General features: G+C 37.9%; 1 protein-coding gene across 1 annotated transcript; it reads right to left on the reverse strand.

The window, feature by feature from the left end:
* Positions 1-5,011: 5,011 nt before the first annotated feature.
* LOC106093172 (uncharacterized) lies at positions 5,012-9,234 on the reverse strand. The gene is made up of 3 exons (XM_013260186.2): positions 9,126-9,234; positions 8,633-9,061; positions 5,012-5,157 (listed from the first exon to the last, which is right to left on the reverse strand). Exons 1-3 carry the CDS (start codon positions 9,181-9,183, stop codon positions 5,099-5,101), a joined length of 546 nt encoding a protein of 181 aa, XP_013115640.1. The 5' UTR covers positions 9,184-9,234; the 3' UTR covers positions 5,012-5,098.
* Positions 9,235-14,163: the final 4,929 nt, after the last annotated feature.

Here is a 14,163-nt window from a genome sequence, read left to right on the forward strand (position 1 = left end):
TGTTTCAAATTTCAGCGAAATCGGTTAAAAAAATAAAGCTTTTATGTGCTTCAGACCCTTTATCTGGAGATCGGTCTATACGGCAGCTATATCTAAATATAGTCCGATCTGAACCATATTTAGATCAGATGTCGGGAGGCTTAAAATAACTCTCTATTTCAAATTTCAGCGAAATCGGTTAAAAAATAAAGCTTTTATGGGCTTCAGACCCCTAATCGAGAGATTGGTCTATATGGCAGCTATATCTACATATAATCCGATCCAAACCATATTTGGGTCCTCTATTGGGAGGCTTATAATAACTCACTTTTTCGAGTTTCAGCGAAATCGGATAAAAAATAAAGCTTTTATGGGCTCCAGACCCCTAATCGGGAGATCGGTCTATATGGCAGCTATATCTAAATACAGTCCGATCTGAACCGCATTTGAGTCCAATGTTGAGAAGCGTAAAACTACTCACTGCTTCAAATTTCAGCGAAATCGGTTAAAAAATAAAGCTTTTATGGGCTTCAGACCCTAATCGAGAGATCGGTCTATATGGCAGCTATATCTACATATAATCCGATCCAAACCATATTTGGGTCCTCTATTCGGAGGCTTATAATAACTCACTTTTTCGAGTTTCAGCGAAATCGGATAAAAAATAAAGCTTTTATGGGCTTCAGACCCTTTATCTGGAGATCGGTCTATACGGCAGCTATATCTAAATATAGTCCGATTTGAACCGTATTTACATTAGATGTCTGGAGGCTTAAAATAACCCTCTATTTCAAATTTCAGCGAAATTGGTTAAAAAATAAAGCTTTTATGGGCTTCAGACCCCTAATCGGGGGATAGGTCTATATGGCAGCTGTATCTGAATATAGTCCGATCCGAACAATATTTGGGTCCTCTACAGGGAGGCTTATAATAACTCACTTTTTCGAGTTTCAGCGAAATCGGATAAAAAATAAAGCTTTTATGGGCTCCAGACCCCTAATCGGGAGATCGGTCTTTATGGCAGCTATATATAAATATTGTCCGATCTGAACCGTATTTAGATCAGATGTCGGGAGGCTTAAAATAACTCTCTATTTTAAATTTCAGCGAAATCGGTTAAAAAATAAAGCTTTTATGGGCTCCAGACCCCTAATCGGGAGATCGGTCTATATGGCAGCTATATCTAAATATAGTTCGATCTGGACTATATTTGGAATTGATGTCGGGAGATCTAAAACTATCCACTGTTTCAAATTTCAGCGAAATTGGATACAAAATAAAGCTTTTATGGGCTTCAGACCCTTTATCGGCAGATCGGTCTATATGACGGCTATATCTAATTATAGTCCGATCTGAACCATATTCGTGTCTTATATTGGGAGGACTAAAACTACCCACCGTTTCAATTTTTAGCGACATCGGTTAAAAAATAAAGCTTTTATGGGCTTCAGACCCTTTATCGGCAGATCGGTCTATATGGCAGCTATATCTAAATATAGTCCGATCTGAACCGTATTTGGGCCAAATGTCGGGAAGCCTTAAACTACTCACTGTTTCAAATATCAGCGAAATCGGATAAAAAATAAAGCTTTTATGTGTATTGGACCCTTTATCGGCAGATCGGTCTATATAGCAGCTATTGTATATCTAAATATGGTCCGATTTGGCCCGTTCAAGAACTAAACCAGCGTGCATCAAAAATACCTATCTGTGCCAAATTTCAGCTCAATATCTCAATTTTTGAAGCCTGTAGAGGGATTACAACAGGCGGACGGACAGACAGATAGATCGACAAACACACGGACATCATTAAATCGTCTTAGAATTATACGACGATCCGAACTATATATACTTTGTAGGGTCAGAAATTAATATATCGATGTGTTGCAAACGGAATGACTAAATGAATATACATCCTATCATACGGTGCTGGGTATAAAAATGAATTGCTGTTATCAGCAAGCAGTGTCTATTGATATGTAGTATAGTAAATTTTATATAGTTTTGAAGAATACTAAAGGGTGATTTTTTAAGAGATATAGAAAAGCTGTTCAAAAAAAAAACATAAAATTCAGAAAAAAAGGTCCCTATAATTTTATGTTTGAAGATTATTTCATACAAATATTGACCGTGACTGCTTATCAAATGGTTTCTCGGTTTAGTCCAATTTTGGCATAATATTTTCAAGATTTTGGCGGGTTTTTCACGAATATATGCTTCAATGTTGTGTTCCAATGCGTTAATTGAAGCCGGCTAATCTGTTTAGACATAAGCCTTAACATTGTCCCATAAAAAATAGTCTAAAGGCGTTAAATTGCACGATCTAGACGGCCAATTGACCAGCCCCGAACGTGAAATAAAATTTTCGCCCAACTCGCCTCTACATAATTCTATTGTTGCGCGTGCTGCGTGGCATGTGACACCATCTTGTTGAAACCACACGTCATACAATTCAAGCTCTTGCATTTTGGGTTAAAAAAAAGTAGGACATCCTCTCACGGTAGCTCTCACCATTCACAGTTACGTGTTATGATTCGCATCACCTTCAGAAGTACGGTCCAATGATGCCACCAGCCCATAAACCGCACCAAAATGTGACTTTTTCTAGATGCATTGATAGCTCTTGCAATGCTTCTGGCTAATCTTCACTCCAAAATCAACAATTCTGCTATTTACGTACCCAGATCGGTTCAGATTAAGATGTAGCTGCCATATCCACCGAGCTCCCGGTTTAAGGTTATGGGTCTATGAAAAGTGAATTTATCTACCGATTTCGCTGAAATTTAGTACAATGAGTTATGTTCTGGCCATCCCTGTTCAATACGACCCAGATCGGTTCAGATTTAGATGTAGCTGCCATATTCACCGAGCTCCCGGTTTAAGGTCTATGAAAAGTGAATTTATCTGCAGATTTCGCTGAAATTTAGAACAATGAGTTCTGTTCTGCTCTTCGATATTCGTATCGAGTGTGGTTAAGATCGGGTTATATTTGGATATAGTTGCCCTACAAAGCGATCTCCTGATATAAGTTCTTGGGGCCATAAAAACACGTTTATCACTGGATTTCGCTGAAGTTCGACACAGTGGGCGGTGTTAGGATCGCCGCTATGGCCCAGATCAGCCTCTATTTAGATAGCCATATAGACCGAACTCCCGATTTAATGTCGTGTCGAGCTATAAAATACCCAATTATTGCCCGATTTCGGTGAAAAAAGTAACAGCGTGCAAAGTTCGACCGGGCCGAATCTTGGGAACCCACCACCATGGATTCCGCCAAAAATTTACAAAAAAATAAATTAAGTTGTAGGGCATTATTTTTTCCCTACATACCAAACTTCTATCAAACTAGCAAAAATTAAAGCTTCTAGGAACCGAACAAGGATGATAAAGAGACCAGTTTACATGGGAGCTATATGAGGTTATAGACCATACTTGGCACAGTTGTTGCAAGTCACAACAACATACAATGTGCAAAATTTCAGCCAAATCGGACTGAAACCCTCAGGTGGGGCTTGTAAGGGCTCAAGTAGTCAAATGCGCGATCGGTTTATATGGGAGCTATATCAGGTTATAGAAGGATTTGGACCGTACTTGATGGTACAGATGTTGAAAGTCATCACAAAACGAAAGGTGCAAAATTTCAGCCAAATTGGACAAAAATTGCGACTTTCAGGGGCTCAAGAAGTCAAATCTGGATATTAGTTTGTATGGGACCTACAACAGGTTATAGAACGATTTGGACCGTAGTTGACACAGACATTGGAAGCAATATTGGAATACTACATGCAAAATTTCAGCTAAATCGGATGGAAATTGCGCCTACCAAGAGCTCAAGAAGTCAAATCGGGCGATCAGTTTATATGGGAGCTATATCTAATTCTGAACCGATATGGCCCATTTGCAATCTCAACGATCTACATCGATATAAGGTATCTGTGCAAAATTTCAAGCGACTAGCTTTACGCGTTCGACCTCTATCGTGATTTCGACAGACGGACCGTTGGTCGGTCGGACGGACATGGCTAAAACTGCTCATAACGTCAAGACCATCAAGAAAATATACGCTTTATATGGTCTAGGACCGAATATTTCGAGATGTTACAAACGGAATGACTAGATTAGTATACCCCAACACTAAGGTGGTGGGTTTAAAAAAAAAATTGGGCTAAGTGCCCGTGCGGTTGCACAATCTTTACTTTTTGAAATACTAGCCGAAACGGGCCCGCTCCGGTGCGCCCTCTTTAACTCTCTCTTATATCTTTTTAGGGTAGAAACACTTCGCCCTGAATGCGGATATCTAAGTCGTGCCATTGAGGCCTATGACGCTGGACGTATTCGAATCCTGGCGAGAGAACATCGGACAAAGCGGTGTTTATCCCCTCTTAATGTTGGCGATACGAGGTACGATGCCATGCATGGTCATTTAAGAAAATTTCCCCAAAGAGGTGTCGCACTGCGGGACGCCGTTCGGCTAAAAAAAAATGGTCCCTTATCATTGAGTTTAAATTTGAATCGGAAAGCAGTCATTGATGTGTGAGAATTTGCCCCTTCTCGTTTTGTGGTGGTAATGTTCTCATTAGGGGAGGGATGGCACCTCAGACATTTCGACTCAAATATGGATAACAAATTCCTGCTGCACTTCCAAATCCCTTTAATTTGAGCTCCATATTGCCAGGGCCGGTAAATATGAACCGTTTCGAGGGTGTTTTGGGTCTGGGGCGGCGACCGGCACTTTGCACTGAAAATAGACATCAAATTCGTCTTCTTCTTAGTATACACTGTACCACAGTGGTGGTGTAGTCTATAAAAGGCAAATTTGTTGCCCGATTTCACTAAAACTGTGACATGTATAAGAGTTCTCGGAACCTGAATCAAATATGATCCAGACCAGCCCCCATATGCATATCACAATGAATATGGTAGTGGAGTTGTTATGAAAGAGGTTGGAGAATTTATCCATGATGGTGGGTATCCAATGTTCGTCACGGCCGAACTTAACAAGTTTTTTAATGTTTTTTATACTATTTTTTTTTTAAATATTTGAGAGTTTTATTGGCTTTAAAATTATAACAAAAAAGAAATAAATAATCTTAAATGTTAGTATGGTAGAACAACCTCATCAACCTTTAGTCATTTGAACCAGACCCTCACAACTGCCTCTGCGCACAATTTGAATATCTGAAAAGAGAAGCAAAGACACAAGCCGTATATAAATTTCATGTTTTATTAAAAATCAAGTTTAAGTGTTTATACTTTGGAAATTAATAGAATTATAAAATTCATTATTAAAGATTTTATAGAAAAAAAAATTAATAGTGCAAAAAGCCAGTTTAATAAATCGTATACATAACAGGTAGAAAGGCAATAAAAATAACAATCATTGTCTAAAATTAAGAATCTCTAATACAGTGGGCAAATACCAATCATTGTCTAAAATGTCGTTCCAAAATTGGATAATAAAGCCGCCTTTTATGGGCTTAAGCAACTTATTTAGAAATGCTGTCCGAAAGGGAGACCAAAAATACTCTAACTTAACCCAACATCTCAAATTTGAAAAGTTGCAGCGTGAGCCCAAGCAGACAAGCAGGCAATCGGAATGTCAAAATGAATGCCTATAGAAATGGGAAAACAGATCTTTTTGAATTTCGTTTAGCTTAAACTCTCACAGGTCTATCAATAGGCCGCTGGTTATTGGTGGATATTTTAAAAATCGCACCCTTTGGCATCCGAAATCGTAAAAATCACATCTCGTCAACATCGTAACCACTTTTTGCATTTCCCATCCCACAGTGCGACTCATAGTGCACCACAGCAGTGGTGCGCTGTAGAATTTTTTCTGAAATGTTCGCAAAAAGGGGCTTACGCCATGTTTTAGTTATACGGAACAAATAAGCAAACAAACTTTGACTTCTATATAAAAAAAGAAGAACAAGTAAAAAGGCATTAAGTTCGGCCCGGCCGAACTTTGGATACCCAACACCTTGGGTATATATGTATGTAAACCCCTTATCGTCACAATCCGGTGAAAATTGGATAACTTAAGCACCCAAATTCGGCACGGACATTGAGTGGTCTAATATATATGTCACTATTCAATTTTGCAGAACAAAATGTTGATATTTGTAGCAGATATATCCAATTTTGAACCGATCTGAAACATATTAAGGTCGGATATGGTGAGGCTCAGAAAAACGCACTGATTCAAATTTCAGCGAAATCGGGTAATAAATAAAGATTTTATGGGCTTCAGACCCTTTATCGGCAGATCGGTCTATATGACAGCTATATCTAAATATAGCCCGATCTGGACCATATTTAGGTCAGATGTCGGAAGGCTTAAAATAACCCACTGTTGCAAATTTCAGCGAAATCGGTTAATAAACAAAGCTTTTATGGTCTTCAGACCCTTTATCTGCAGATCGGTCTATATGGCAGCTATATCTAAACATGTACCTATCTAATCTATATTTGGGCCAGATGTCGAAAGGCTTAAAAAAACCTACTATTTTTAATTTCAGCGAAATCGGGTAATAAAAAAAGCTTTTATGGGCTTCGGACCCTTTATCGGCAGATCGGTCTATATGACAGCTATATCTAAATATAGGCCGATGTGAACCATATTTAGGTCGGATATTGGGAGGCATAAAATAACCCGCTGTTTTAAATTTCAGCGAAATCGGGTAATAAAAAAGTATTTATGGGCTTCGGACCCTTTATCGGAAGATCGGTCCATATGGTAGCTATATCTAAATATAGTCCGATCTGTACCATATTTATAGCAGATGTCGGAAGGCTTAAAATAACCCACTGTTGCAAATTTCAGCGAAAACGGGTAATAAACAAAGCTTTTATGGGCTTCAGACCCTTTATCCGCAGATCGGTCTATATGGCAGCTATATCTAAATATGTACCGATCTAATCCATATTTAGGTCAAATGTCGGGAGGCTTCAAATAACCCACTGTTGCAAATTTCAGCGAAATCGGGTAGTAAATGAAGCTTTTATGGGCTTCGGACCCTTTATCGGCAGATCGGTCTATATGACAGCTATATCTAAATATAGTCCGATCTGAACCATATTTAGATCAGATGTCGAAAGGCTTATAATAACCCGCTGTTCTAAATTTCAGCGAAATCGGTTAATAAATAAAGCTTTTATGGTCTCCAGACCCTTTATCGGGAGATCGGTCTATATGGCAGCTATATCTAAATATAGTCCGATCTGAACCATATTTATAGCAGATGTCGGAAGGCTTAAAATAACCCATTGTTGCAAATTTCAGCGAAATCGGGTAATAAAAAAGTATTTATGGGCTTCGGACCCTTTATCGGAAGATCGGTCCATATGGTAGCTATATCTAAATATAGTCCGATCTGTACCATATTTATAGCAGATGTCGGAAGGCTTAAAATAACCCACTGTTGCAAATTTCAGCGAAATCGGGTAGTAAATGAAGCTTTTATGGGCTTCGGACCCTTTATCGGCAGATCGGTCTATATGGCAGCTATATCTAAATATAGTCCGATCTGAACCATATTTATAGCAGATGTCGGAAGGCTTATAATAACACTTTTTTTTAAATTTCAGCGAAATCGGGTAATTAAAAAAAAGCTATTATGGGCTTCGGACCCTTTATCGGGAGATCGGTCTATATGGCAGCTATATCTAAATATAGTCCGATCTGTACCATATTTAGATCAGATGTCGGAAGGCTTAAAATAACCCATTGTTGCAAATTTCAGCGAAATCGGGTAGTAAATAAAGCTTTTATGGGCTTCCGACCCTTTATCGAGAGATCGGTCTATATGACAGCTATATCTAAATATGTACCGATCTAATCCATATTTAGGTCAAATGTCGGGAGGCTTCAAATAATCCACTGTTTTAAATTTCAAATTTTGCCCATGAACCAAGGAACAGGGGCAAACTTCTCACATATCAATGAGTCCGATTCGAGTTTAAGCTCAATGATAAGGGGCCTCCCATTTATAGCCGAGTCCGAACGGCATGCCGCTGTGCGACTCCTCATTGGAGAAAAGTTTTACATGGCATACTGCCTTACAAATGTTGTCAGCATTGGGAGGGGAAAACCACCGCTGAAAATGTTTTCTGATGGTCTGGCGAGGATTCGAACCCAGGCATTCAGCGTCATAGGCGGACATGCTAACCTCTGCGCTACGGTGGCCTCGGTGGTCTACGGTCTATATGGTAGCTATATCTAAATAAAGTCCGATGTGAACCATATTTGGGTCAGTTGTCGGGAAGCCTTAAACTACTCACTGTTTCAAATTTCAGCAAAATCGGATGAAAAATAAAGGGCATTGGGCCCTTTATCGGAAAATCGGTCTATATAGCAGCTATATCGAAATATGGTGCGATTTGGCCGGTTTAAGAACTTAACCAGCGTGCATCAAAAAGACGTATCTATGCCAAATTTCAGCTCAATATCTCAATTTTTGAATGCTCTAGAGTGATTACAGCAGACGGACGGACGGACAGACACACGGACATCGTTAAAGCGTCTAAGTATTTTACGACAATCCGATATATATACTTTGTAGGGTTGGAAGTTGATATATACCCCCTATCCTATGGTGGTGGGTATAAAAAGAAAAGGAAATGTTGTTTTTTTTTTTTGGTATTTCCAACATACCTGCTCCACAATTTCTTGCACAATTGAACTTTTGCTCATTGCCATACATTTGCCTATTACTAGCACATATTGGATTATATTCAGATGTGGTGGGGCATTGACGAATACACTCCAAGTGTTGAGGTGATGCAGTTGTGACTGTGGGTAAAAATGGTGCCAGAGTTGGAATGACCGGAACATTATTGACGAACACAGGATTCGAAGTAGTACCCATGGGGCTGGCAGTCGTTTCCGATCCAGCGCGCTCTACATTGTCTTCATTTCTGCTAAAAACCAATTGTTGTCCCGGCGGTAGCCATCGACTGTTTTTTGCTAGACTCGGATTGAGCCTAGATTGTAGAAATGTGGGAAATGAGCCGGGAAAGGGAAACTGTTGTTGGTTGGTCAAACAAACAATGCAGCTAATGCCAATTAGCAGACACAATGGAGCTATAATATGATGAATGTAAACCAAATAAACTTTAATGATATTCACACGTCATACGATAATTACATTTAAAAAATTCCAAATTAATAGCTCTAGCAGCGCGTGCTGATCGATGAGAGTTCATTGTAGTATTTTATTGCTCGAAGAGGAATCGATGTTGCTTATAATGCATCTGAGAAACTACTGACCAATGCCTGCCATTGTGGGTTTGACTAGAGAAAAGATCTGTTATTGCCGCAAACATTTCGAGTTTTATGATTCACCAGCAGCTGATGTTCTATGGCGACCTATAGTACTCTTGGGGGAGGGGGAGGAGAAATGGCCATAACAATGAATATCTGAATGAATGAAATCCAGTTTTAATATGAAGCACTAAATCATTGACGGTATGTGAACAAAGACCGATCAGACGCTATGCCTCCAACATGCCGGTAGTAAAGGCGCTTTCGTTTAAAATCAGCTTCTTTTCGTAAAATTTGTAAAAATTGCTGTAGTTTTCTGAGAAGTGCAGTAGGAAGTTCTGGCCATTGGCTAGTAAATGGATAAGTAGGTAATAAAATTTGTCATTGTGATATTTCATCTGAATTGCATCATGTTTAAGATTTCCTAGTATCTTAGCGAAATACCAGTAAATGCCTGGCCAGAGCTCGTATAAGGACTTCAAAAGTGCCCTATAAAATGACGGCCACAAACGAGTATATCCAGATAATTTCGTTTGAGACTGCTCGAAATATCAGTCGAAACAGCCAATTAAGCTGCATAGCGTTAATTTGGCCTAACACGCCAACTCTTTATTTCTGCTCCTGAATCTTAAACAAAAAATTTTAAATATGATTCATAATTTACTTCTAAATACCATATTTTCAAAATCAAACATTTTTCAGTTTAGGTAATGGTGGTTACTTGCGAAAAAAAATCTTTTTGTAATTTTGAAAAAATTATCAACATGTCATTTTTATTGACATTTCAAGTCGAAAATGTTGCAAATTTTTCAAATTTGGAAAATCCAAAAGCTTCCTTGAATAAGGGACTAAAACTTCTTTTCGTAATTATGCTGGTTAAAGCAATACCTCACAGTTTTATTTGAAAAATTCTTAAAAAATTTTATTTTAGGAAAGGTAGGCTTTGATACCCTTTCCCTTGGGAATGAGATGTTTTAGTGCCTTTATCCTTGGGAAATATGAGACTTAGTACACTTTTCATTGGGAATGGTTAATTTTGGCACCCCTCTCCTTGGCAAAGGGTAATTTCAATACCCTTCTCCTTGGCAAAGGGTAATTTCAATACCCTTCTCCTTGGCAATGGGTAGTTTCAGTACCCCACTCTCCTTGATAAAGGGTAGTTTCGGTACCCTTCTCCTTGGCAAAGGGTAGTTATTGTACCCCTTTCTTTGAGAAAGTGTAGTTTAAGCAACTTTTTCCTTGGAAGGAATAGCTTTTGTATCACTTTTCCTTGGTTAATTTTGGCACCGCTCTCCTTGGCAAATTGTAGTTTCAGTACCCTTCTCCTTGGCAAACTGTAGTTTCAGTACCCTTCTCCTTGGCAAAGGGTAGTTATTGTACCCCTTTCTTTGAAAAAATGGATTCGGTTGCCCAAAAAGTAATTGCGGATTTTTTAAAAGAAAGCAAATGCATTTTTAATAAAACTTAGAATGAACTTTAATCAAATATACTTTTTTTACATTTTTTTTCTAAAGCAAGCTAAAAGTAACAGCTGATAACTGACAGAAGAAAGAATGCAACTACAGAGTCACAAGCTGTGAAAAAATTTGTCAACGCAGACTATATGAAAAATCCGCAATTACTTTTTGGGCAACCCAATAGTTTAAGCAACTTTTTCCTTGGAAGGGATAGCTTTTGTATCACTTTTCCTTGGGAAAAGTTAGTTTTAGAAACCTTTTCATTGGGATAGGGTAATTTAGTACCCATTTACTTGGGAATCGAAAAGGTAATCATACTACCCCTTTCCAAAAAAAATTACAGCTTAAGTATTCTTTCCCTTAGGAAAGGGTAGAATCTGAACGATTTTCCTTGCGAAGGGTAGACTTTGAACCATTTTTTTGGGAAAGGGTGGTTTAAGTACCCTTTTCTTTGGGGAAAGGTAGTTTTAGTACCCATTTCCTTGGGAATCGAAAAGGTAATCTTACTAACCCTTACCATGCAAAATGATAGCTTTATTACTCTTCTCCTTGGAAAGAGGTAGGTTTTTTAGCTTTTCCTTTGGCTAAAGTTGGTTTTTAGTAGCCTTTTCATTGAAATAGGGAACCTTTAGTAGCCTTTCCCTTGGTAAAGAGTAGTTTTAGTACCCTATTACTTAAGAAAGGGTAGTTTAGTACCCTCCTCCTTGGGAAAGGGTAGTCCAAGTACCCTTTTCCTTGGAAAGTGAAGTTCTAGTACCCTTTTCCTGGGAAATGGTAGTTTCAGTAACCTTTTTTTTGGAAAAGTGAAGTTTTAGTACCCTTTCTCCTTAGAAGAGGGTAAATTTAGTACAATTTATCTCAAGAAAGGGTAGTTTTTTTGTACTCTTTTCTTTGGAATAGGATAGCTTTAGTAGCCTTTTCTTGGGAAAGGATAGTTTAAGTACCCTATTCCTTGGGAAAGGGTAGTCTAAGTACCTTGGAAAAAGATAGTTTAAATACCTCTTTGGGTATTTGGAAAGTGAAGTTCTAGTACCGTTTTCCTGGGAAATGGTAGTTTCAGTAACCTTTTTTTTGGAAAAGTGAAGTTTTAGTACCCTTTCTACTTGGAAGAGGGTAGATTTAGTAAAATTTTCCTCAAGAAAGGGTAGTTTTTGAACCCTTTTCTTTGAAATAGGGTAGCTTTAGTAGCCTTTCCTTGGGAAGTGGTAGTTCTAGTACCCTTTTCCTTAGGAAGGGTAGCTTTAGTAGCCTTTTCCTTAAGAAAGGGTAGTTTTAATACCCTTTTCCTTGAGAAAGGGTGATTTTAGTACTCTTTTCTTTGGGAAATGGTAGTTTTAGTAACCATTTCTTTGGAAAAGTTAAGTTTTTGTACCATTTTTGCTAAGGAAAGGGTAGCTTTAGTACGTTCTTCCTTGGAAATCGGGAGTTTAAATACACTTGTCCTTGCGAAAATTTAGTTTAGTAGCCTTTCCTTGGAACATGGTAGTTCTAGTACCCTTTTCCTTAGGAAGGGGTAGTTTAAGTACCCTTTTCTTTGGGAAATGGTAGTTTTAGTAACCATTTCTTTGCAAAATTAAAGTTTTTGTACCATTTTTGCTTAGGAAAGGGTAGCTTTAGAACGTTTTTCCTTAGAAATCGGGAGCTTAAATACACTTTTCCTTGCGAAAATTAACTTTAGCATCCTTTTCCTTGGAAAACTTTAGTTTTTGTACTTTTTCTTTGAAAAGGGTGGTTTAAGTAGCTTTTTTCCTTCGGAAAGGGTAGATTTACTACCCATTTTCTTTGGAAAGTGTGGTTTAAGTACCCTTTTTCCTTTGAAAGGGTAGTTTTGGTACCCTTTTTCTTAGGAAAGTTTAGCTTTAGTTCCCTTTTCTTTGGAAAAGGGTAGTTTTAGTACACTTTTCCTCAGGAAGGGGGTAGTTCTAATACGTTTCTCCTCAGGAAAGAGTCGTTTTAGTACACTGTTTTTCAGTATAGGGTAGTTTTAGTACACTTTTGATCAGGAAAAAAAAGTTTTAGAACACTTTTCCTCAGGAAAGGATAGTTTTAGAACTCTTTTCCACTGGAAAGGGTAATTTTAGTACACTATTCTTCTGAAAAGAGTAGTTTTAGTATCCTTTTTCTCTGGAAGGGGTAGTTTTAGTACCTTTTTTCTTTGGAAAACTACCCTTTTACTACCCCTTTCTTTGGAAAACCTTAGTTTTTGTACATTTTCTTTGAAAAAGGTGGTTTAAGTAGCCCTTTTCCTTTGAAAAGGGTAGATTTACTACCCTTTTTCTTTGGAAAGGGTGGTTCAAATACCCTGCTTTCTTTGAAATGGTAGTTTTTGTACCATTTTCCCTGGGAAAATTTAGCTTTTGTTCCCTATACCTTGGGAAAGGGTAGTTTTAGAAAGTTTTAAGTCCACTTTTCCTCGGGAAAGGGTAGTTTTAGTACACTTTTCTTCAGGAAATGTTTGTTTAAGTACCCCTTTCTCAGGAAAGGATAGTTTTAGGACACTTTTGCTTCGGAAAGGGTAGATTTACTACCCTTTTTCTTTCGATAGGGTGGTTTAAGTACCCTTTTTCCTTGGAAAGGGTAGTTTTAATACGCTTTTCCTCAGGAAAAAGTAGTTTTAGTACACTGTTTTACAGGAAAGGGTAGTTTTAGTACACGTTTTTTCAGGAAGGGGTAGTTGTAGTACACTTTTCCTAGGGAAAGGGTAGTTTCAGTACCCATTTCCTTTGGAAAGGGTAGCTTTAGTAACGTCTTCCTTCGGAAAAGGCAGTTTAAGTATCCCCGTTCCGTTGGAAAGGGAAGTTTTACTACACTTTTCTTCAGGAAAGTTTTGTTTTAGTACCTGTTTCTTAGGAAAGGATAGTTCAAGAACACTTTTCCATGGGAAACGGTACACTTTTCCCTTTAAAAGGGTAGTGTTAGTAGACTTTTCCTTGGAAAAGGGTAGTTTTAGTACCCTTTTCTTTAGGAAAGGTTAATTTTTGTACCCTTTTTCTTGGAAAAGAGAAATTCTAGTACCCTTTAAGTACACTTTTCCTTGGGAAATTTTAGTTTTAGTACTCTTTTTCTTGGAAGAGTAAAATTCTAGTATCCTTTAAGTACACTTTTCCTTAGGAAATGGTATTTTTAGTACCTTTTTACTTTAAAAAGGTAGTTTTAGTCTTTTTTCCTCGGGGGAATGTGGTTTTGGTCTTCTTTTCGTCGAGAATGTGTAGTTTAAATACCCATGTCCTTAGGAAATAGTTGTTTTAGTATACTTTTCTTTGGGAAAGTGTACTTTTAGTACACTCTTCATTGGGAAATTGTAGATTTAGTACACTTTTTCTTGGGAAACGGTAGTTTTAGTACTTTTTTCCCTTGAAAGGTTGGTTTTAGTTTTCTTTTCCTCGAATAAGTTAAGTTTTTTTCCTCCTGAAAGTGTAGTTTTGTTCCCTTTTCCTTGAGTAAGATTGGTCTTAGTACACTTTT

Source organism: Stomoxys calcitrans, chromosome 1, assembly GCF_963082655.1.
Source record: "Stomoxys calcitrans chromosome 1, idStoCalc2.1, whole genome shotgun sequence".
NCBI lineage: Eukaryota > Metazoa > Arthropoda > Insecta > Diptera > Muscidae > Stomoxys > Stomoxys calcitrans.

Bases quoted from the DNA above. Each gene is read 5' to 3' on its own strand.
- LOC106093172 (XM_013260186.2), bottom strand. From the start codon at position 9,183: ATGAACTCTCATCGATCAGCACGCGCTGCTAGAGCTATTAATTTGGAA. The intron at 9,062-9,125 runs GTAATTATCGTA...ATCATATTATAG, and splicing joins TAATTTGGAATTTTTTAAAT to CTCCATTGTGTCTGCTAATT. The intron at 5,158-8,632 runs GTATGTTGGAAA...TTCTCTTTTCAG, and splicing joins TGCAAGAAATTGTGGAGCAG to ATATTCAAATTGTGCGCAGA.